This window comes from Panthera uncia, chromosome C2, assembly GCF_023721935.1.
Source record: "Panthera uncia isolate 11264 chromosome C2, Puncia_PCG_1.0, whole genome shotgun sequence".
Classification (NCBI taxonomy): Eukaryota; Metazoa; Chordata; class Mammalia; order Carnivora; family Felidae; genus Panthera; species Panthera uncia.
This window is the reverse complement of record NC_064810.1, coordinates 7,652,156-7,677,312: the sequence shown is the minus strand read 5'-3', so window position 1 is coordinate 7,677,312 and position 25,157 is coordinate 7,652,156. Positions and strand designations below refer to the sequence as shown.

The 25,157-nt window shown below is 40.8% G+C and overlaps 1 protein-coding gene across 13 annotated transcripts in view; it reads left to right on the top strand.

The window, feature by feature from the left end:
• The window catches only part of DYRK1A (dual specificity tyrosine phosphorylation regulated kinase 1A), a 153,737-nt gene that overhangs the window by 110,242 nt on the left and 18,338 nt on the right, over window positions 1-25,157 (top strand). For 12 of the 13 annotated variants that reach the window (XM_049627869.1, XM_049627867.1, XM_049627877.1 and 9 more), the window contains 6 exons: window positions 2,976-3,172; window positions 9,488-9,607; window positions 11,601-11,789; window positions 15,911-16,058; window positions 20,210-20,496; window positions 23,026-23,172. In XM_049627869.1, coding sequence (XP_049483826.1) covers window positions 2,976-3,172; window positions 9,488-9,607; window positions 11,601-11,789; window positions 15,911-16,058; window positions 20,210-20,496; window positions 23,026-23,172 — 1,088 coding nt within the window. The remainder of the gene's footprint in view (window positions 1-2,975; window positions 3,173-9,487; window positions 9,608-11,600; window positions 11,790-15,910; window positions 16,059-20,209; window positions 20,497-23,025; window positions 23,173-25,157) is intronic. The other variant, XM_049627874.1, reaches the window with a different exon arrangement.

Here is a 25,157-nt window from a genome sequence, read left to right as displayed (position 1 = left end):
ACACGCTCATGTGTTGGTGGAGAGCCACCACATACCTCCAGCAGTGGCTGAGATTAGGAAGACTGAGGGTCCCAGGTGTCAGTGAAGGAACAGAGCAGAAGGGACTTTCATAAACTTCCAGGGGAGAAACGGAGCAATTAAAAACACTACAGAAGTTAGAAACTACAGCGATTAGAAGAGCAACAGAACAGCATCTGTGTATGTGCCAGAAGACCCTTAACAAGACTCGTCCTAATGACACGGTTCATAATAGCTCTGAACTGGAAATAATCCAAGTGTCGGTCGCAAGTAGGACAGATGGGTTACCATGAAGTAACGATCATGACCAAACTGCAGTTTATAGGCACAACGTGAAGTGAACAAACCCACTTATATAAAGTTATAACTAATCTGGTTTTAGAGGTCAAGATAGCAACTTTGGGGTAGAGAGAATTGGGTATTGATTGAGAGGGGTCAGAGAGTGATGGGGGGGCGGTTTCTGGGATGATGCCCATGTTTCTCCCCTCTCCCCTTTAACAAGTTCAATTGATAATTATTTAAGCTCTATACTAATGATTTTTATCCTTTTTTTGCTATATTACAATAAGTGAGTTTAAACCTAGTATATAATGACACTGGTAGTAGAAGCAGAAGCTAGTATTTTGTAAAGTACCAAGATCCCTTATTTGTGTTTTCTTGTGTCTTACTTTTTGAAAACTTCATAATAAACCTAAGGGAATAGGGTTAGTGTAATAATATCTCTGTTTCATAGATAGGGAAGCTAAGACCTAGAGTGGTTAAGTAACTTGCCTTTCAGTGCCTTAGTGTTTTTACTGTTTATAAGAGCTATTTATATATCAAAGAACTTAATCCTATTTATATATATTTAAATTTATTTATATTCCTTCCCAGTTTGTTTGGTTTTTGTATTTTTGTCATGTAGATGTAAAGCCTCCTTTTCCCCCCATTATTTGACATTTAGGTTTCCGTGTTTTTTTGTTTTTTTTAAAATGGTTGCGGACAATACCAGGATAAACATTCTTCCGTGTCTTTGTGCACGTCATCGATTATATCCTTAGGCTAAATTCCCAGTTTTGTTTTGTTTTTTAGCTGAACAGAGTTGTTCCATGTATCTGAATGGACTGTATTTTTTTAGTATGAGTAATGAAATGTTTAGAAAATTGCCCCATCTATCATGATAGTGGCATTGTCCTTTCACTTATTCAGCAACTATTTATTGATCGTGCCCTGTGGGTCAGTTAAGGACCTCAGGCTGTAACGGAGGGGACAGAAGCTAAGGTCTAAGAGCCGTGCCAAGGCAGGTTATGTTCCAGTTTCAGTAATGGGGAGAGGACTCGAGGTTTGCTGCTTCGAAGAGTCACTCTAGCATTTTACTGAAGGGATCCAGAGCTGCAAATGGGCAGAATAAAGACAAAAAAGAGCTCGTGGGGATCTGTTGTAGTCCTCTGAGTGAGACAGGGGTTCATGGAGATGAAGAGAGGGGCCGTATTTGAATGTTCTACGGGAGGTGGAGGCAGCCAGATTGGGCAGCTGTTTGCCCGAGGCTGGTCTCTGGGGGCAGAGAACTCCGACTGCAGGAGCTCTGGTTCCGGGTGACTGGGTGGAAGGCGGCGCCGTGTGCTCTGGTGGAGCAGAGAAGTGGCACTTGTGTTTGGAGGGCGCCGAGCTTTGCTCTCTCCGGTTTGGGGAGTCTGGGCGACCGTCAAGGAAGAGGCTGTTCGCCCCGCGAGAACGGGTGCTGTCCCCACCAGCCGTTACCGCACGGCACAGGGCAGCATCGTGGCCGGTGTGGGCCGTTCATGAGCCGCCAGAGCTGTTCCGAGTATTTTACACACCGTCCCCACAGCCTATGCACGTTTGCCGAAATGAGGTGCGCGAGGCCACGCGGTCGAGGAGCGTGGAGCTCAGGTTCCGAAGTGCGGCAGCCTGGCCGAGCGTCCGGGCTCTTTACCGTGGGGCCTGCGCTGTTGTAGGTCTCAAAAACAGTGCTTGAGGAAAAGTACCCAGGTGCTGAACGACACGGCCTGTTGTCTGGTTGGAGTTAGCTGGTTTGTTCAGGAAGGCACGCACGGGAACTCTGGGCCCTCGGTTTGTTGGCCAGGGTTCGGCGCTTCACCTTTTGGCTTTCGTCTGAGATTACAAGTGTGGTTAAATTTAAGAAGAAAGGTCTTCTTTTCAAGGAAGAATGAACTTTTATTCGCCAGCTACCCAATGCTTGTATGGACCAAGTGTTCATTTTCCATTTCTACCGTGAAAATCGTGACCGTGGTCCCAGCCTTACCTGTGGGATGATTATTGGCCGTTCGTACTCGCGGGGAGCTTGCGGGGTCTGGATCCTCTCGGGACTATGTCTGAAGAGTTGGAGGAACCCAGCATCCTGTGAATTTGTATCCGTGTATTTGTATGCTCAGCTGTTAATGACCCGTGTCGGTGGTGAGCACCTTGAGGACAGATCTTTCGCTTGGTTTGGGGGATGCTGGAATATTGATCGCGTACACCCGGTGGGTGCGAAGCGGCATCTCAGGGGCGTTCCTTTGAATTGGTTTCTGTGTCTACAGCCACAGCACCCTGAACACGCCCGATCTCGTCTGAGTTAGTTTCTCTGGAGCTGATCCACTGGAGAGGCCCTTCTCAGAAAATCAAAGATTACTTACTTAACTCAAAGTTCTCGATGGAAACCTCCTATGTGAAAATAAGTATTAAGGGTTGTTACTCCTAGCGGTTTATGAAAAGACAAGATTTTCTCTTACCACAGATTTATAGACACGTTAGTCACTGTATTTTATCCCATTGAATCTAGAACTGTTGTGTTGAGTATAGTTATTTGTTTGCAGTGTGTGGTTTTAAAAACTTTTACTATTACTGAAACTCCCAAATCCTAAGGTCCTTGTGGAAAGGACTGTCAGCTAGGTCAAAGGATGGGGACACTGGGATATAAATACATCCTTTCAACCTCACTTACTGTCTTCTCGTAGGAGGAGAGACTTCAGCATGCAAACCTTCATCTGTTCGGCTCGCACCGTCATTTTCATTCCATGCTGCTGGCCTTCAGATGGCTGGACAGATGCCCCATTCACATCAGTACAGTGACCGTCGCCAGCCAAACATAAGTGACCAACAGGTTTCTGCCTTATCTTATTCTGACCAGATTCAGCAACCTCTCACTAACCAGGTAAGTGCGTGCTGTTTCAGAAGTGATTTGTTGGGAGTGTGGCAGAATGGTAAATAGGCAAAAACGGCTTGACGGTTTTCACTTTTTCGTGCCATACACGAGATTCTGGATTGACGAGATAGGATGTCAAGAAGTTTCCGTTCAAGTTTGTCAGCTTTTTCTTTTTTCTGTCTCTTCCACTTGATTAAAAAACACTTACAAACCAACCATAGCCACATTCTCTCCTTCTGTAATAGGGAGGGGAAAAGTTCATTTTAAAGAATGTCTGTTAAAATAAAGAAACTGAGAGCTTATTTTTATAGAAAGGTGGTTAAGGAGAAGAATATAAGAGGAAAACAGGTCAGATTCCAAACTTAAGCAGAGCGGATTTTATGCCATTATAAACAACTTCAGCGCGCAGGCATTGCAATAAATATGAAACTCCTTAAAATGGAGAAGAGAAAAATGTAATGCAAATTAACCGCACTGGTCATTTTAATATTCAGACGAGAGATTTCAGCAGTTGTTTATAAAATGGACAGTGTAACAGAATAAATGCAGAAATCTCTTGGTATGCACACATACACGTGTGTGTTATGTACGTGTGTGTTTTGCATATTTCCTGAATTAACTGCATTCACTACATTGAATTTTGGTTTGGGGAGAATTTTTGTACTGACTATAGTTGTGGTAAAGTTTCTTTCCCCACTTAGATGGAGGGTGTGATGACCACTGAAAAAGGCCCTTAGGAATTTGGGTTGCCCCTGTTTTTTAGGCCTTTTAATATATCAGGTGATGATCAGAACCTTGGGAAATTTCAATATATTTCTTACACTGGATTATTTATTTCTGATTCCCTAGTATGTGGTTTTAATGAGCACCTGGCTCCAGTTAAGTAACATCATGATGAGGGGACACCCTTGTATGTGTTATAAGAAGAATTTTGTCAACAGTTGAGCTGGCTTTACATTCATAAAATATATATAGCACGTGAATAACATTCATAGTTAAGATGAATTATGGCAAGACTTAGGAATTTGCTTTATGCAGTAAGTTGAGAAGTTGCGTGTTTGAGAATTGGAGCACGTGGTCCGAGTGTTCAAACTTGGCAGGTGTGTACCAGAAGACAGCTCTGTGGTACATCCAAAAAATAGGAAAAGCACAATGATTCGTTTGCATTGTGCAGCTGACCCTTGAACAACACGGGCTTGAATCGCGCAGACCCACTTAGATGGGGATCTTTTTGATACGTACAGCCCAGTACTGTGAATGTATTTTCTCTTCCTTAGGATTTTCTTAATAGCGGTTTCCATTCTCTAGCTGACTTTGTTCATAGTAAGAATAGAGTGCATAATATACAAAATATGTGTTAATTGTTTATTGGCAGACCTTCTGGCTGGCAGTAGGCTAATCAGTAACTAAATTTTTGGAGGGTCAAAAGTTATGTGTGGATTTTCAACTGCACAGGGAGCGTGGCTAGTGTTCCTGACTCCCACGTTGTTCAAGAATCACCTGTACTTTTAAGAAACAGAGTATGTTTGGATTCATTTTCTCACATGTTCAAAAGCAGCCTGTCAGGCAGGGTGCCTGTTTTTATTGTTTTCCAGCTGAAGGGCCTGAGCTCCCACCTGTGACTTCTCCAGGTGTTGACGCCGTAGACTTGGGGGTGCAGCCCAGGTTCTTTCTTCTTAGACACAGTGCCCTTTCTGTTGTATGACACCTGGCATCTATGGAGGGCTAGAAAAAATTCTAGTCCTTTAGTTGTAGTAGGTAATTGTAGCAGGTAATTCGGTCAGCACAGCACCTGTTTTGAGATACAACTGACATCTTATTTGTGGGTTATTTTAAAGTCAGAAATAATTCACTTGATATTTCTGTTTTTTAGTTACAAGATGTTTTTAAAGGATTCATATGATGTAAAAAGACTGTCTTTTTAAATTTTTATTTATTCAGTTTTTTTAATTTATTCTGAGAGAGAGAATAGGAGAAGCAGTGAGAGAGAATCCCAAGCAGGCTCTGCTGTCAGTGTCACTGTCAGTGCAGAGCCCAGTGTGGGGCTCGAGCTCCCGAACCGTGAGATCACGGCCTGAGCCGAAACCAAGAGTCAGACGCTTAAGACTGAGCCCCGCCGGGCGACCCAAAAAGGCTGTCTTTTAAGTAACAGTATTCAGCCAGGTATTTCTACCATAGTCCAGAAATTTCTGAACCTAATCAGGCAGATGAGAAGAGATTTTTCTTATAACTGAAGCGTAAAACACTGAAACCGTGGGCTGGTGTAGCATATGGTCTGCAAGTCCTGAGACATGGGCCCGGGGTCTTGACTCACGTAGTTGCAGGAGGCGGCCCTTCTGTCTGCTCCTTGAATGTATGATGGGGACCTTAGACTACACTGCTCTAAACTTCCCTCTGGCTGTAAACTTGGATAATTTTATTATTTGATTTCTGTTGTTTCTTGTTAACATCCTAGTTTGTTTGTTTTTAAGGTTTATTATATAAGTAAGTTGAAATGAACTAATAACTTTAACGTTTTATTTCTGGTTATGCGAGTGGTGTGTTTTATACAGGTTTTTAAACCGTTTTGTCCAAAAGGTAAATTCAGGAAGCAAGAGAAACGTAGTAAAAGCAATTGTAGAAAAGTATGCTTGGCGTTGGGATTGCTGAGTCCCTTTGTGCTGTTAGAATTTTCACATACCTTGCACAGTCCTCAGACTAGACTAAGGTATGCCCTACCTGTGCTTTTCAGCTGTTTCAGTAGCTCTCAGAACAGCAAGAAAGGCAGAATGTGGGTTTCTAGTTCTTCATTCTATATGAAACTATGAGGTAAATATAAATAAAATGGATGGAATAGGTATTATTAAGCTAGAAGACAATTTTTAAGTAACGTCCTGGAGCTTACGCTGTGTAATCTTTTCAAGAAAAAAACAGTTTGAGCTCCCAGAACTGATTTAAGCAGGAGATGCACACTATGCTTTCCTGAGCTTTGTGATCTGTGTCTTTGCCCAGAGGGGTCCAGGAGCTATGAGCCCTGGGGGTGTGGGTTTTTCCGGCTCCGGGGAAGAAGGGAGCTCGCTCCGGTCCTCTCTGTGCTCCTGGCTTTGTGACAAGAAGCAGGAAAGGGAGAAAAATGTCAAACGCTCAGGATTCAGCCTTGAGTCTAGCATAGATGCGTAACCGAGTGTTTGGAAAAGTCACTTCCTAATTTTGGGTTTGTGCTCTAGCAAGCAGCACGGTATCAAAACACAGAAGATTTGGCTGCCGAGCCTGAAATCGCCGTGAAAGTTAGTGGAGGGAGTGTTACTTGGTTTGTTCTTTCCACATAGTTTGAGCACCTGCTTGTACAAGGTGCCATTTGAAGCAATGAAATGCAGTCTGGTCTGAAGGCTGATTGTTTGTGGGCAGAATACCTCTGGTTTACATATACAGATGCTCCCAAAGTACTGACTTCTTTTGCAAGAAGTATATAAGAAAAGCACGGTGTGTAGAATTAGCTGAGCAGTTTGGCCTCGTAGACAGAGTTGGCCAACTGTGGAAGGGGTTGGTGATATTTTATAAAATGCCAAGCACCTAGCGCACACTCCTGTCGAGCGTGGGAAAATCATCGCTACTGAGTCCAAATTACCTTCTTGTCGAATTTCTTGTATGTCCTGTACATTTGAAATTGTTGTCTTGATTGTGTGATTTTGGTGTTTTTGAGTGAGCATAATTGCTCCTGGAAAGATGGAGTCACTGGTTCTGTTTTTCCCATGTTTGAAATACCAGTGGAATTGTAAATGGACAAGGTAAAAATTTCAAGAAACACAGTCACAGTTTTGTGTATAGCTAATTTTAATAAACCCACATGCTTATTTTGTTGATATTTATTAAGCACAACTCCGTGATGTTGCCCTACAAATAGCCTAAAAGTGACTCGGCCAAGAGGGTAGAATTGAGGCCTTCCCCTGACCAGGAAGGAGCTCCTGGCCCAGTGTTGTGTGGTTCAGAGCCCGGGACTTCGCACGGTCTCAGTTGCCATCTCACAGGTGCCCTTTACGAGCCGCAGAACTCCGGCCGAGCATTTCACGTCATAGACTCCGGTCTCCCACTTGCAAGCTGGTGACAAGAACACTGCTCCCTCTCAGGAGATCGCTGCGAGGATTCCAGGAGAGATGCAGAAATCTGTGTGTGCTTCTGACAGGGCGTGGAGCAAGTACTTCTCTTATTTTATTGTCAACTACTTAAGTCATTCATTTGTTTCTAACCGCAGCAGCTACGCCTCCCGCCAAACTTTTCTTAGAGTAGTAACGAAATACCTCACTGGTTGAGCTTCTGTAAGATCTCATGGTGGGGTTTAGCCGCATCCCAGTGCTCTAAGGATGGTCTTGCCGAGTTAATTCCCTGCATGAGCAAACGTTGCCAGGGTCTTAAAAAATAAAGAAGGAAATATGTTAAGGCAAACCTTTTTCATTATCTTAACTGCTTATAGCATTCATTCACATAAAAATAATTGACATGCTTATTACCAGTATTGTTACTCGATTAAATTACATCTCCAAGGAACAGTATAAGAATAAAATATCCTGTGCATCTCACTGTACCTGCTCTTTATATTTAGCAAGATAAAACAACATATATTTGAAAAATTAAGTAATTTGGATTTTCTTATTAATTGCTGCTATCTTTGCAGACAAATAGTTCTAACCACCGAAGAGTTTTACCCCCTTAAACTTTATTGCGAACTTTAAGGAGGGAAACATCATGAGGACAGAGAATGAATTAATAGCCTACTACAGTAATTCAGTGAAATTACTCTCTGGATAATAGCTTTTTAGAGTTTGAGTATAGAGACAGAGGAAACCAATGTTAATGTTAGTTTTAGAGAAAAGGCACCTGGAAAACTGCCACGATCGCTCCCATCTTGTCTTACCAAGGGGATGGTGACTCTTAAGTCCACCATCACCTTACAGACCAACCCTCTGTTTCGTTGGTGTGGGTTGACGTGGTTAATTATCCCAAGACCCCAGACATTTCGGTGAGGCCTTGGTATGATGCATTTGCTGTCTCTCAGCCCCTCACCTTGACCCGAGTGTCCCCAGAGAGGGGCTGTGCCAGGGGATCTGGCTCAGTCATTAGATTTTGTGGCATCACTGTCTGCAAGAGCTAGACAGGAATCCGCGAATGGCTGGTGATGGTGACTGTAGGTACCTTGATGCACGTCGTCGGTTTTGAGGATCTGTTGATGGCAAGAAGCCCTGTTGGGACCACAGTCCAGGATCATGGCACACTAGTGGAGGCATTCCTGGTGTATGTACGGAGGATGCCCCTGCTCTGGTCCCCCTCCCATCTAGCAGGAAGCTCACAGCTGAACTCCGACTACCTGTTACAGGATAAAAGGGACACCGTTTAGGATTCGAGTGGGGAGGTTGTTAATAGAATGTGGTTGGAATTAGTTTTTAAAAGAGTCTCACGAGCTTTAAAGTGTTCTCTGGAACTTACTTGGGGTCCGCTCCTAGTGTAATTGTAAGTAGAGATTTCGGTATTGTGGATTCGTTGGTTTATTCAGCAGGTATTTATGAAACGTATCGTACGTGCCCACCACTGTTTTAGGCAAAGGGAATAATACACCACTGAACAAAGGAGTCCCTGACTTTATGGAGTTTTTCTTGTAATGGGAGGAGAAGGGGAAAAAACTAGAACCGGTAAATGCGTAAATATAGTATGTCAGGTGGCGCTAAGTGCCAAGGCGGGGAGGGAATGCGGACAGTAAGCTCGGGCGTGTTACCGGGGAGAGCGTGTTTTGTTAAAGAAACAAACGCAGGTTTCCGCCTTGCTTACGGGGCAGGTGTTTGTCAGAAGGCAGGGTCGAGGGTGTGGGGGCTGCACGTCTTAGTGCCGGGCTCCAGTCTTGCCCCGTGGCCGCCTTGCTTTGTGGTGCCAGCGGGTCCTGACACCATGTCCTAGGAAGCTGAAAGTTGGGTTTGTCTTTGCCTTTGCCTTTTGTCAACCAGATCGGGCTTTAGGAATAATTCGGAAGAACTTTTTCCTTGTATGATGGAGAAGCCCTCTTGGGCAGTGTCGTGTGTGTCTCCTGGAGTCGTGGGTGTGTCTGTGATCCCACTTTAATTTGGGGAACGGGATCGAAAGCCACAGCCGGCACATTATCTTCTAATTTCACTTCTTTGTTCCAGTGGTCTTCATTGGAATCCAGGCGAAAGAGATAACTGAGAGAGAATGTATGATCTTCTAATGTAGATGTCTTTTTTTTTTTTTTTTTTAATACCTGTACACAGGTTACAGAAGAGAGGGGATTTATACCAGTACAGTATAGTTAAAGTGCTAGTCTTTTCTGTCTATTTAAAGGTGATGCCTGATATTGTCATGTTACAGAGGCGGATGCCCCAAACCTTCCGTGATCCAGCAACTGCTCCCCTGAGAAAACTTTCTGTTGACTTGATCAAAACATATAAGCATATTAATGAGGTAAGATGACTGATTTCTTTTAATAGCATATCTTGCAATAGAGCAGGGAAGAAAAGTTATTTTGTGGCCTTTTTAAATATACTAAACTTTATTCCCAGTGATTATAATATTGATGATTATTGTGTAAACCAGAGTGTTAATGATTTATAGGTAATATAATTGTGTAAAAGAAAAAAACTATATTAACAAGGACTGCAAAAAATTAAGATAATTGTAGGATGACTTCCCTTTTTTCCAAGTTGTATTTAATATATGCTGAGATCATGTTTCTGTAATAACTCTTCTGTAAAGCAAGAAAGGAGAAAAGGAGGGAATAATGACACTGTAAAATTATGCACATGTTAGAATTTTGTGTAAATTATTATATGTCTTTCTGTTTTCGCCATGGATGTCAGGAAACTCAGTGAGATCTAATACCCAGTTAACAGGCATTTGGCCTACTTTATTTGATAGGTCTCTATTTCTGTGGCTTTAAATTGTCTTTTAAATTTTTATGTGTGTGGCTTTATTGTAAATATTTGAAAGCGTTTTTGGTGGGTGTAAGTAGAGTAAAAAACATAGCACTTGGAACTACTCCTATCACCTTGGCCCTTTGGCTCCAAAAATTATTTTTCTGGTGTCTTAGGCCTTTGGCTTGATTGCCATCTGCTTCTAGCCGCAGCTCTAGCTCCAATTAATTATGAAATGAGCTTTTCTGGAGAAGAGTGGATGTGTCTGTGCTTCCTTTCCTCTTCATGTGAGCCCTGTCTCCTTTCATACTAAAGGCTTGCCCCGTTCCAGCTCTGGAGCCATTTAACTAAAAGCATGTTCTTATGCATGTGTACAGTTTATATCAGTTTGATGCTGTTTAATGCCAGTATAGTTGTATTACTGTGGCAGTGTGGCAAGATAAGATTAGTATGCACTCAATGATGAACACTTCTGCGTTGGATTTTGTACACAATGTGTTAGAAAAGATGTGCCAAACTAGTTTTGATTATCTGGAAAATTGTTAACGGTTTATTAATGTCAGTTTGCTAATATCTGGGAGATTATTAACAAAGCTGCTGTTAACCTGTGGTAAAACCAGAGTTTCCCAGTAGCTTTGCTGAAGCAGGTTTTTAACCATTTTGGCACCTTGTAAACTAGAATTTTTCTGGTGTTATTCTGTGCAGTGTAATTTATAATTTCCTCAGTTACCAATTACTTGAACTATTGCCTAGTCTACCTGTAATTTTTTAACTGGCTTTAGAAACAATTTTGTAAGAAAAATAGATAGAAGGAGAAGAACTCAACTGTGATCAGCCACAGGGTTTACGGCCCTTATGGGGAAGGGGAAGGGGAAGGAGCGGCTGGCTGTCATTAGTTGTTACGTTATTATAGGCTTAAAAACCGGAATGTCTCAGAGGGCCTTTTGTATTAGGAAAATTTTAGTTCACACCCATCTAAACTTTCATTTTTAAAACCTTTTGTCTTAAGACCAAATATAAAATTGGGATGCAGGAAGTTGATAGGATGAAAAAGCTCTTTATTTGGTTTGGCATGTGTTGATTACATCAGTATCTACACACACACCCCCCTCCCTGCCCCATCCCTCATATTATACTCGTACAAGCTATGCCATCTCATTGTATACAAGTTATATCCTAGTTTAAGAAATCAATATAAATCAGACTCTGTTAGTCTTCTTGAATGGGATACTTTGACTAGTCACTTAGCATCTGTTGATAAGATGTATAAACAATATAATTTAAAGGTGAATTTCACCGTAGACGTTTTTCAATGGTTATATATCAGTGTCATTACGTAATTCAGATAGCAACTGTAGAAAATTCTTTATTTCATTTTTTTGTATTTGTTCTAAGGAATAAAAATTCATCAGTTTCTTCCTGATGGCACATTTGTCTCACGTATACTCTTGATCTATATCTCACACACACGCACGCGCACATGGCACCTCCTCACCCCCAAAGATTTAAATTATACACTTAACACCGGTACATTCTCATTTCAGGTTTACTATGCAAAAAAGAAGCGAAGACACCAACAGGGCCAGGGAGACGATTCTAGTCATAAGAAGGAGCGGAAGGTTTACAATGATGGTTATGATGATGATAACTATGATTATATTGTAAAAAACGGAGAGAAGTGGATGGATCGTTACGAAATTGACTCCTTGATAGGCAAAGGTTCCTTTGGACAGGTAATTTAATGGAAAATGCTGTATTTCCTAAATTAGAGCTTCCTAGTGAATCATGTTGTTATGCCTTTTCCTCAGTAGTACACTTTCAATGTCTGTAAATAGATGTAAACAACAGATATGTAAGTATTTGGGGTTATCATGGTCCTTCAAAGGCAGTAAAACTGCATCAGCTCTAAAAACTCCATTAGACTTTCCATGTTTACTTTCCAGAGCTATCAAGTACTTACCTTACTGATACATGAGTTGATCGGAATCGCTAACAGGTAGTGTTGCCCCTTTCATGTGGATTGTGTATGGTCTCTGGATGATTCTTCACTACGGATGCAAGAGATAATTACCTTCCTATCTGATACTCCTCTTCAAAAAGAAAAGAGTTCGGTTGGCACAGCAGGTGCCCTGCCACTTTTTTAGAGGCTGGGAAAGCCAGGGGCTGTGTCCTGGTTTTTCTCTCAACTTACCTTCTGTTATCAGGCCTTGAAGTGGGCACATGGTCTTCAGGGTTTCCTCTTCCCATTCTCACAGTACCAGCACGGCTGATACTGTGACTGTGATGGAAAGGATCAGTCAGCAGCTTCTAGCTTCTAGCTTCTAGCAGCTTCTAGCAGCTTCTGGCAGGAAAAGAGAGGAAGGGGCTCCCCAACAGAACTCGGTGTTTCTCTTTATTCCTGGCCTCGTCTCCACCCACAGCCCTTCCGTCCTCACCTGCCCACCCAGCCCCCGCGCAGAGCGCAAAACCCTAAATATGGCGGTCTCTCGCGTCAGTTGTGCTCAGACCGAGAGCCATCACACCTTCGTCTTTGCACTTTTAAGAAACTTTTTCTCTGGCTGTGGACCTGCCCAGCTAGCTGCTCCCACTTGTCAGTCCTGTCTCATTGAGTCCCCAAGCTCCGTTTGGTGTGAGGTGTGATTTACTGCTGATCCCAGTCTCCTTTGCCTCCCGCCCTTTGTGTGGTGAGGCCATTACTAACCTGCAGTTCAAACACTTCTTTGGACTTTTCAGTGATGAGGATAGAATGGGTTTCAGAATGACTCTCCTGAACCACCTTTAGAGAAAAATGGTTTTGTTTTGGGGCCTTTTAAAACTATGGAACCCGCGTGCTCCTATTTACCCATTCCTGCTCTGAGAGAAGGAAAAATAATGCCTTTTTTTCAGCCTGTGCATGCGTCTGATCACACTTAGGACAAAAAATGTACTGTGGGCCGTTAGCAGCCACCCAGAAAAGACCCAGAAAAATCTTCAGCTATTAAACCTGTAAGGAAATCCGTACAAGGTTGCTAGGAGGCCTCTGCAATTCCAGTGTGGCTCTTCAAGGCCCTGGTGCCACCTGTGTATAGTATCTGCCCCTTCCCGCTTTCAAATTGCAAGTAGTTGCAGTGCTTGTAAAGAACTCAGGGACCTTCTCCTTGATTTGTAGCCTCTTTTTCTTTGAGTTAGGGGTTTCCCAGTGTTGGGGGAGTCCCTCTTCATGAAGTATTACTTCTTTTGTCAGAAGCAGCTCCTTCTCTCTCAGGGTCTCCTAAGGAAAGGCGTTTTAGTAAAGCCACACGCGCCCTAGATCCACGGGTTGCTGGCTCCACCTTGAAAATCACACCAGCTACTTGGGCAGCTGCCTTCAGTAGGACGGTTTTCTAACCCCTGTGTTGTTCACCGTGGAAATGGTGGCCATGCAGCCGACTCTCTAAACTTCGTTTTCCATTTTGGTTTTTTGGTTTTCCCTAAATATGTAGTCTCTGAGTTCAGAGTGATGTTTTTCTCCTCCCCTTCACTTTGATTTTCTCATACTTTAATTCCTAAGAGCAAGTGAGCATAGTTAAACATTTGAAAATTGAGACCCGTTGACCTCAAACTCCATCTCATCGGGTTAGACTGATGCCTGCCTTAGGCTCACGCGTGTTCAGGTTCAGGACCCGTCACTCACCAGGTAATGTCTTCCATACTGACTTGATCAGATTTTCTCTGAACTCTGCCAGATCCTTGTCAAGTAAGGTGCTCCTTCATTTCTTTAGCCAATGGTTAGGAGTCTTGATTGCACATTGAAATTTCCCAGGGAGCTTTGGCAGGAGGTGGGGGGCGGGGGATGTTGGGGGGAAAGGAGCTGCTACCTGGGCTGTAAACCAATTAAACCAGAATCTCTGTGGCTGGATTCTGCGCGTTTGGATTTTTTCAAGCTGCCTGTTGAATGTGTAATTCAGGGTCGGAAACCATTGCTTTAGCATTTAGCCGGTTAACTATTTGCTAAGTCAGTAAATAGTTGGGCCCGTTAGTGGCCTTTGTCCTGGAGACCATTAGGATCCGGGCGTAGAACTGCAGCTCTTGGTGCCGTCAATATAGTCAGTGAAACAGAAGAATACCAAAACCGCTTGGTCAGATGTTTATAGGGGTAGCCTCTGATTTTAAAGACAGTAGACACTCTTTTTTCTAGAATTGGATGAAACCAGAAATAATTGCATTTTTCATTCCAAGTTTGATTAAAAAAAATTTTTTTAACAAGTTATTTATTTTTTTGAGAGACAGAGATGGCGCAAGTGGGGGAGGGGCAGAGAGAAAGGGAGACACAATCCCAAGGTGGCAGCACAGAGCCTGATGTGAGGCTGGAACCCACGAAACCGCGAGATTGTGACTGGAGCTGAAACCAAGAGTCGGACGCTTAACCGACTGAGCCATCCAGGCACCCCTCCAAGTTTGATTTTAATTGGACCATTTATAATACACCATTGACAATATATTTAACCTTGACTGATGTAAATCTTCATGCATTCCATTCTCTTCCTCTCCTCTAGTGGTACTCAGCCTCCAAATTGGAATTACCTGGAGTTCTACCTACATCTATCTCCAGGCTTTCTGAATATGCTAGAAAATGTATAAAAACTCTTGCCTATTCAGATTGTATGTATTATAAATACAAATTAGCATTTAATCAGATGGCTCTTTCTGATTTGTGGATAGTTCTCTTTTATCAATGTATTGATTTCCTGAGTTTTTTAAATGTTTATTTTGTGTGTGTGCGAAAGAGATAGTACGTGAATGGGGGAGGGGCAAGGAGAGAGGAAAAGAGAGAATCCCAAGCAGGCTCAACCCTGTTGGCCTAGAGCCCGACTTGGGGCTTGATCTCACACAAATCGTGAGATCATGACCTGAGCCAAAATCAAGAGTTGGATGTTTCTGACTAAGCCACCCAGGTGCCCTGATTTCCTAATTTTTATGCAACTCTCTTTGTTAATAATGTGAAACTCCTTTTAAGTGAGTAAAATTAAGATGAGAGGTGTACATGGTGATTTGCTTATGAACACTCCACTTTCCTTAGCATTGATTCCTACTTTAAAACTATCAAAATCCACTAATTGTGGCTTTTACCTTATATCATGGAACTTTCTGAGTAATTTGTATTAGATTTATTTTTTTAAAGTAAACCTATTCTTTTGTTATATACCCGTGTTTGTGAAAGTCTAACTTAAGGTTGGGAAGCTTTCTGCATTTTTCAAATGACTCAGAACCTTATTTTAAATATTTTACCTGAGGGGTGCCCGGGTGGCTCAGTCAGTTGAGTGTCCAACGTTGGCCCAGGTCATGATCTCAACAGTTTGTGAGTTTGAACCCCACTTTGGGCTTTGCTCTGACAGCGTGGAGCCTGCTTCGGATTCTCTGTCTTCCTCTCTGTCTGCCTCTCCACCACTCATGCGTACTCTCTCTCAAAAATAAATAAACATTAAAAAAACTTTAAAAAATAAATAATTTACACATGTACTTGAGATTTAAACCAGGTTTTTCTCCCATTAAAAGGTTAGGAGAATTGTTTTATAGTGTCATTTAGTAAAAAAGGTAAAAAAGCAAAGCACTTGTCATGATGTAAATTTGTTTCTGGAGAAATCTAGCTTTTGTTAAGGCAATATTGTGGATATTTAGAAATACTGTAAGGATACAAAAGAAATGTAACAGAAAAGATTGACTTAGAGTTGACTGTAAAGTAGTAAATGGATGAGACTGAATGGAAACAAACAGGACCTCATCTTAGGGAGATGAGAAGAATGAGAATTAGGTAAATATACAATTAAAGTTAAATGTAGAATGTTGTGCAGTTGTTGCCATTAGTAGAGAATTATTTATCTTTTTTCTCTTTTAGGTTGTAAAAGCATATGATCGTGTGGAGCAAGAATGGGTTGCCATTAAAATAATAAAGAACAAGAAGGCTTTTCTGAATCAAGCCCAGATAGAAGTGCGACTTCTTGAGCTCATGAACAAACATGACACTGAAATGAAATACTACATAGGTAAACAAACAGGCACACAAAGCCATGTGCCCCTCACATGGGCCAGAAGTTTGAGTTCATGGTTGTTTTTGAATGAGAATATGTTAATTTTTAAAGTGATAGGTTAAAAATTCAACTGTTTATTTCTGTTGGAGGGCATAGATTTTTGTCGGTTACTCGATCTGGCAGTAATATTCTAAATCTTGGGGAATGTGCATTCCTCGTGGTGTATAATTTAGAAACACAAGAATAGTATCATGTTTTGCAACTTACTAGTGCCATTTGTTTGCTGTAATGATGCACTTTATCCAGGGGTCCTCTTTTTAGCAACTTTAACTGTTTCTCCTACCCTCAGAAATCAGAAGTAAGCCAAATATATTACAATAATAGAACTAGTTTTGGAATGTCTGAGCCAAGTTCTCAGACTCCTCCTCAGGCTGTTTGTCAGTTTGACAGCATTAGATGCTGTTAAGACTTACTACAACAGAAAAGAGGTAATAGCCACTATTTCTTGAACTCCTATCATATTCCTTGTGCTTTTCTTCCATCATCTGTAATAGAGTAGTCCTGTAAGGAAAGCGGTGGGGTCCTTAGATTATAGACTGTGTTTACAAAGTGTAACATACCCAGGATCCCAGGGGCTCTGCAGCTAGCATCTGAAGCTACCTCTGCTGGAATCTAGACCCTGTGTTTGTTTCCTTGTCTTACAGTGTTTTTCCTGAAAACAAAAAAGAGAAAAATTCTGAAAATAGTGAAGTCAGTTGATATATGGGCCCAACAACATTGAATATACCTTGTTTAATACTGTTCTCAGTCAAATCTAAGATGCCAAGGATTGTAAGATCCCATTATTCTATGTGCCAAGAAACAAATTGCTACCAAGAGTAAATATAAAATACCATCAAGTTTTAAGATTGAGACCTTAGGATCAACTAACTATAGAAGTTTCTCTAGGCATGTATACATAGCAACTCATTTCCAGAAATGCTGGCCTGACTTGATAAACATGAGGTTAAATTTTATTTAACAAATATCTTTTTATGAATAAGTGGGCATTATGATTCTTTAGTGTGCCCAAAATGGTGGAAACAAAAAATGAATGTTTAAAGATGTAAGGTTCAGATACCAAGATCAGATTTCCTTTATGAAACTGCCTTCATTCCCTAGTGTTACAGTAAAATGACCTTAATATTATTAATTTTTCTTAATTTCTTCTCTGTAGAGAAAACCTGATATAATCCATAGTAATAACATGTCTATTTAAAACCTTTTCCTTTTTTTTTTTTGTTTATTTTTGAGAGAGAGAGAAAAACACAAGTGGGGGAGGGGGAGAGAGAGACAGAGACAGAGAGAGAGAGAGAGAGAGAGAGACAGAGCGACAGAGACACAGAATCCGAAGCAGGCTCCAGGCTCTGAGCTGTCGGCACAGAGCCTGACGCGGGGCTGCAACCCACGATCTGTGAGATCATGACCTGGGCCACAAAGTCGGACGCTTAACTGACTGAACCACCCAGGTGCCCCTAAAACCTCTCGTACTCACTGAACATTTACTGTTCAGTGTCAGTTATAACTTGTGTAAATTTGAGCCTGTTTTCATTCAAAGGGCTTAGAAGCTCAAGAAGGACATTTGAAGGGTTGACTTATAATCTGTGAACATCTTCCTCCTCACTCTTGTGTTTTGTGTTTTGAGTGTTTGCTTAAGTAGTAGAGAAAATGTTGATGGCATTACATTTGAATTCTGTCTTATGGAAAGAAAACATGGCAAATTTATAGTAAGCATTCAATAAATGTTAGTTATTCAGTTGTATATAATAATGGCTGTCAATTTGTTTTTAATAAACTGACTTTAATGATTATTAATGGCATTAATTATTATAGATGCTTTTGGGATGCATTTTTTTTTTTTTTAAGTTTTTATTTAGGAAGGTGGTGAATGCACAGTGTCTCAAGAAACTGAGGCTTTATATTGGAAAACAAGCAAAAACTTTAAAATTAGACATAGCCCTGCCAGGAGAATTGATACTTAAAATTTAAGATGTCTCAAAGTTATATTGCTCTTTTGTGATGTCAGTAACTTCTTTTTGTTTTGAAGTAATTGATAAGAATAGTTTATTCTAATAGTTTGTAGTCCTAGGTCTTTGAGACTTAAAAAAAAAAAAAAAAAGTCTTCTTTACCGTGCAGCATAATTGCTCACGTGGATTATTTGGTATCTGTCATGGGTCTAGTTAAAATTCACTTTAGGTTTAGAACAAAGTCTTGCTGACCCTCAACAAAGTTCAGTTAAAAAGATAACACAACTGTATCCCCAAAGTTCGGTGAAAAAGATACATAAATATACTTGTGTTTGAGCTTTCTTTGACAATGTCTTTAGTGCTCAGCCCATTGTAGTTACTCAGTAAATGAGTAATGAATTGGGAAGTCAGGTGGAACCAAGTGGCTTGATCTTCCATTCGAAGAACTTTGTAATCACAGAGTTTCTTAAAGGAATTTTTGTAATTACACTGGAATTTTGACATCAGTTACTTTCTACATTCTTTTTGTGGCTACTGCTTCATCAAATTAAAACTCTTGACCAAGTTGCTGGGGTGTCTTCTTGCCCATGGAGCTCTGTTTATAGTATTAAACCTATGTACTTCACTGATTAAGAGCAGATATTATACATTCTTTTTTTTTTTTTTAATTTTTCTTAATGTTTTTTTATTATTATTGAGAGAGAGAGAGAGAGAGAGAGAGAGAGCAAGCAGAGGAGGGTTAGAAAGAGGGAGACAGAGAATTCAAAAGAGGCTCCAGGCTCTGAGCTGTCAGCACAGAACCTGATGTGGGGCTCGAACTCACTAACAGGGAGATGGTGACCTGAGCCGAAGTCGGACGTTTAACCGACCGAGCCACCCAGGAGCCCCAGATGTTATACGTTCTTATGTAACCTTTAAGGATTCTTTTTATTTTCAGAGTGTTGAGTTGTACTGTAGACTCCTATAGAGCCGTTTAGCATTTGTATTATTTATCCCAGCTTTGGATTGTTTGTATCAAGAATGACGTGAAACCAATGTTGACGGGCCCTGCTCCTGGGGAGGCCATTCAGGAGCACACAATGTATCCCCCATTTTTGGGGACCAGAGATTGAATACCGTCATAGTTACTCCAGATAGATCTGTAGAGAAACCTGTTTTTTTTTATGAAACCAAGAGACCAAAATGAAGGTAACCTTGACAGATGGTTGTTTTATGTCATTCCGGTTGAGTAACAAGTGTTCAGCTTGGTATATATAAGAATTTTATAGTGAAGGGCAGCACTTTATTGAATGACCTCATCTGATGTGCAATCAGTGTTAATACTAAAAGCACAATCTTTGAAGCAATTTAGTGTGTATTAAGCCTTTTTAGAGGTCAACACTGATCGCATATAATGGCTTCTATACTCTTTTTTCTCATTCATGAGCCTGCTTACAATTTCTTCTTATGATTGAGCTTTATTTTCAAGTTTTCCCAAACCTTCAGTTGTGCACAAGATATCCCATGTACCGGTTTGATGAACATAAATCAAATGCCTTGATTATGAACTCTTGTAAAGCATGCTTTTCACATACTTGTTGTATTTGCCTAAAAGAAAAAAGATCTGTGCCTTCCTTTGACAATTGTTACAGGAAATTACTAGTGAGATCCAAGGCTGAGCAAAGCGGAATATGGATATATATCAGAGCCTGACAGCCGCCTACAGCAGCATGGTCACAACCTGGAGATCCCAGTGGGTGGGGCTTTATATGAAGTTGTGAGGTTGGGCTCTCAGGGAGTAAAAAATACTTTCTCACAGAAGGGAGCAGAAAGTCACTGAAGTATTCTCAGTATTGTTTGTCAGTTTGCTATGTGTGTTTTCAGACCTGATTTCTTTTTTTTCTTTTTTTTAAACTAAGCATTTTGGTGATACTTCTCACGTTATATTGCTGATTGGCAGGCACGACACCTGTTTAATTAGCAGGTGAACAATCTAGATATTCCTGACTGGTTACAGAATGTGCTGTTAGTGCAGAACGCCGATCTCCCAAGTTCTAACTTGGTTTTCACTCTACATTTGACGTGGAAATGTTGTTAGACTGTTTGAGAGTTCGTGCATGCATTATTCTCATCTTATTGGTATATATAATTTAAAATGAAACTTTTTCTTCCTCTTTCAGTGCATTTGAAGCGCCACTTTATGTTTCGAAACCATCTCTGTTTAGTTTTTGAAATGCTGTCCTACAACCTCTATGACTTGTTGAGGAACACCAATTTTCGAGGTGTCTCTTTGAACCTAACACGAAAGTTTGCACAACAGATGTGCACTGCACTGCTTTTCCTCGCGACTCCAGAACTTAGTATCATTCACTGTGACCTAAAACCTGAGAATATCCTTCTCTGTAACCCCAAACGCAGTGCAATCAAGATCGTTGACTTTGGCAGTTCCTGTCAGTTGGGGCAGAGGGTAAGTATATTTCAGGACTTGTGTATTAAAGTAGAATTAGGTAAAAGTGTAGGTAGATATTTGAGATGTTATTAATGTGTATACAATTCAGAGGTAATCACAGGATGGTTATCTTTAAAATGTGCTGCTTGAATCACATTGTGTTGAAACCTATTTTGGGGAAGTATCTCTTAAAATGCAAATAGTTAGGTTTTGAATGAGAAGGTATTGGTTTTTTAAAATGGGGTTTAAAAAATGACCTGTGTGCCTAAAAGAGAGAATAGGAGATGAGCGAATTAAATATTACGTGGATCTGTGTATTTTCCAAGTAGAGGTTTTAGTATAAATTTGGGGCTATTCCAATACTAGAGCATTGAATCCTTGCTATGAAATGTTTCTCTAAAGATCAAGATAAATGTGTTTCTCCAAAAACTGGTAAGTTAAGAAAAATACAGGTAATTTTACATTACACATGGTGATCTTGTATAGAAATTACACAGTTGGTTAGTATACTTGTGTTGATAAATAAGTTTAAATCTTTTTTGCCCTGTATACATTCTGACACATGTCCAAACTGGTTTTTCTCAGACTGCTGAAGACAGACCTGTCTATAGCAATAAATGGATTTAGATTTAGCTGATGGAAGAAAGATTTTTCCTGCTATTCTTTCTAGCGTTAATGAAAGCTACCCTTAACAGCGGGTTTTGCATATAGAATAGGAGTGATAGGTTGCTCTCTTCTTGAAAGGAAGTCAGATCCCCATTTGATGATGTTTTACTCACTTCAGACACTGTTCCTATTTACTTGAAAGTATTGAAACTGCACTTCTTAGCGGGGGAAAAAAGGAAAGGCCACAACTGACTTTCAGATACTATTTCATGTTGGCTTTCCGCTTTTTGTTTTTCCCAATTGGATTTCTTATCCTGTGCAACTTTTCTGTTGCACAGTCTCTTTGTGTTTTAAGCATGGCTGGTTAATTTAATCGTGGAGGTTCATAGCCAGTTAACAGGACTATCAGGCTTTTTGTTACTTTCTACAACTTGTCTTCCGGTAGCAGTGTTCTGTAGATCACCGATTGAGATTTAGGGGAGTGGGAAGCAAAGTTTGGGGTTTCAGATGCCTCTGAAAATCAAGAGATGTGCGTAGTTGTTGATGGGGATTAAGTATATTGTGAATGGGAAATACATGCCCATCTTGAACGTCATTTGAATAGATTTAGATTTGGAAAATTTCTACGCCCTCACCTTTTAAACCTAAATCCTATGTTGTGATCTAATATCAAACACTACTGTGCCTCTCCGGCCAAATTGAGACAACTATCCCTTTAGCTCCGTGAGGTTTAAACTGTGTGAGCGTGTCAGGTGAGAGCGAGAGATCCTTTCTGAGACGCACACCCAGTGGCCCTGCCCTGCCCTTACTGGTTCCGTCTCAGAAGGTGGCCGGGCAGGCGTGTTGCAGGGGATTTGGGTGCACAACCTTGTAGATGACCCAGCCGCTGCTTCGACCAAACCAAATAGACGAGTGACAGACGGAAGCTGGGAAATGAGACCTTTGAGATGTAGGGAGTCGTTGGGGCTTACCGATGCTGTTGGCCCTCCACAAACTTGGAAACGTAATAGTTCTTACCTCTCCCTTTGAATTTCACTTTCTTCATTCTGACAAGGTCTTAGGTTTGGGGTTGATCTGCTTATGGGGCATCAAATTGTTTTTTGGAGACTCGGCTAGAGTTTTAGGTGGGAGCCACAAAAGCATCCGTGAGAAAGCACCACACCGCTGGCCACCTAATTGGACTGTTAAGCGTGAAAAGCTTTAGTTAGGAGGATTTTGTTTGTTTCTTTTCTCTTTTTGTTTGCTTTCCTGATGTTTCTAAATACAAATTTATGATGGCTGAAAATGAATTGGTCTCTAGAGACATTCTCAGATTACTTCATTGAAAATTATCCATTTCAAGATTTTTTTCCCTAAGAATTCTCAAATGGAGGTGGAGGAGGACAGGGCAGAAGAAGTGATTGATCAGGAATGACCTCCGGTTGAATTTTATATGGGGGTGTTTCTCAGATACATCTGTGAAACCAGTACAGTAATAGATGTCTGAATTTTCATTTACGTTGTACTGAGTTTATTTGACTTGATGCCGAAATACATTCTGTAGGTTAATTAAAATACAGTTTAGTCCTTAAATTAGTGGTAAACCAAGTGCTATCCATGGCAGGAAAGAATAATTAATAGGGAGACCCTATTCTCAATAATGTCTTTTTTCTAACAAAACATAATTGTTTTAAGGTGTATCTTGATTGCCGGTTAGGATTGGACTAAACGAAAGGGCTTGAATTGTATGTTTTGCATTTCACAGTGTGATTAACCACTCTCTTGAAATGTTTGTTTAAGTGATACTTGTAGCATAAAGGTGAAATCAGTAAATGGAACCCCAGCTTAGGAGTTAGGCAATTGTTTTTTCTGTTGATACCAGATAAATGTTCTTAATTCAGTGTTGAGCACAATGAAACAAAACTTATGTTGGAATTAATATGATATTGCAATATATTTCAGATATACCAGTATATTCAGAGTCGCTTTTATCGGTCTCCAGAGGTGCTACTGGGAATGCCTTATGACCTTGCTATCGACATGTGGTCCCTTGGGTGTATTTTGGTTGAAATGCACACTGGAGAACCTCTGTTCAGTGGAGCCAATGAGGTATATGATGATTGCTTTCTAAATTCTGTTTCTGTTTTCATAATTTCCTTTTGTTTTTAATCTTTGTGTAATCTTAAAATTTTTTTTAGGAAAAGACGTCTGCTTATAATCAAGTTAAATATTCAAATGTTGGGTCAGTTTTGAATTTATATTGTTCATTTAAAAAGTTTTTCAATTATTATAATGGTGAGTTTAGGATTTTGAGATGGGAAGTGAGATCTTTTCATCTGCTAATAAGGAAAACAATAAGTTAGATTAGAAAATGTTACGCATTTTGGTTTAAATGTTACAGATTATTTAAGTATAATATAACAGAAAAAGGTAACAAAGGCACGAGGGCCACTATGAAAACGGTGTCAACATTGCTGTAAATTTTGAGGGTACGATTTAGAATTTAAGAAGTGATGGCTGGCAGCCTTGATGAGATTTGATCCGAGTAATTTAGGGTGAATTACGATTATAGAATTTTAGAGCTACAGGCTATATGTAATTCTTTTAATTCATGGGTTTCCGGTCTGTTCTCAGAAGGTGTTGGAAAGGCAGAGGCAGTGCCTAGGAGGGCACGGGAGAGGCCATGCTCTCTTGTAGTCAGAGGAATTGGACTTCCATTGGCTTTAAAACCTTGTGGGTTTTTTTTTGTGTTTTGAAGAAAAGTTAACCATTACAGATCTTGATCAGTCCATGCATTTATAAATAAGAAAAGAAAGACCATGACTTACACAGGGTTATACAACTCTTAATATGGCGTCGGAAACGTGTCCCTTCCATCCTTTTAATTCACTTGAACTACAGGAGTAGTGAGCTAGTCCTGGGCAGTAACTGGCATAGTGTGTGTTTGGTATTGTTTTGTTATCCTTAATATTATCCTGTAAACCAGGATCTTTCTCATGAGCTTACACGGTATTAAATTCAATTGTATTAATTCTAACTAAAACATAATGAGATACAATTAACCGTATTTTATTAAATCATGTGAAACTTCAGTGGCTTCCACCTCACCCATCGTAAGAGCCAAGTTCTTTGAGTGGTTCAAAGAATCCCCCATTCCCTGTGACCCCTGCGCTCTCTCTGCGACCTTGCCTCCCCTCGCTCTCCCTGGGCCAGCACGCAGCCTTACTCTGTGGTCCCTTGGAAACAGGAGCCACAGGCCCATGGTACTAAGGCCTTTGCATCAGTGCTTCTCCATGCCTGAAATGCCCTTTCCCCAGGGAGCGCGTGGCTCCTTCCCTCCCTGCCTGGGTCTTTGCTGTCATACCGTCTTCTTGGTGACACCCTGCTTTCGGTTGCAGTGCCCCTTCTCACCCTCCATCTTTGAATTTCCTCATGGTTCTTCGTCGTCGTCTGACATAATGTATTTCATTATGTGTTTGTTCATTAGTGATCTCTTCCCCTATCGTACAAACTTTTTGGCAGGGATTTTTTTTTATCTGTTTTGTTTACTGCTATGTTCTACTGAGCATGGCTTCTAGCATATAGGAGACACTTGGTATTTGAGTGAATGAACCTGCACTTAAAAATATACTTTATTTGGTCCACACTTTATTAAGCCTGTGGGATTTTTTTTTTTTTTTGGATGGTTATTTGATTTTACGTGTTCATTTGTTTAATTGTCTGTCCTGCCCTGTGTGGAATGGTGGGCTCCAGGAGGGCAGGGACTGTGTCTCTTTTGTTCATTATCGTGTGCTCAATGCCTAAGAGGACACGCGCAAGATGCTCTGTTTAAAATTTATGGATGAGGGGCGCCTGGGTGGCTCAGTCGGTTGAGCATCCAACTTCGGCTCAGGTCATGATCTCACGGTCTGTGGGTTCGAGCCCCGTGTCGGGCTCTGTGCTGACAGCTCAGAGCCTGGAGCCTGCTTCGGATTCTGTGTCTCCCTCTCTCTCTGACCCTCCCCTGTTCATGCTCTGTCTTTCTCTGTCTCAAAAATGAATAAAACGTTACAAAAAAAATTTAAAAAAATAAAATAAAATTTATGGATGAACGA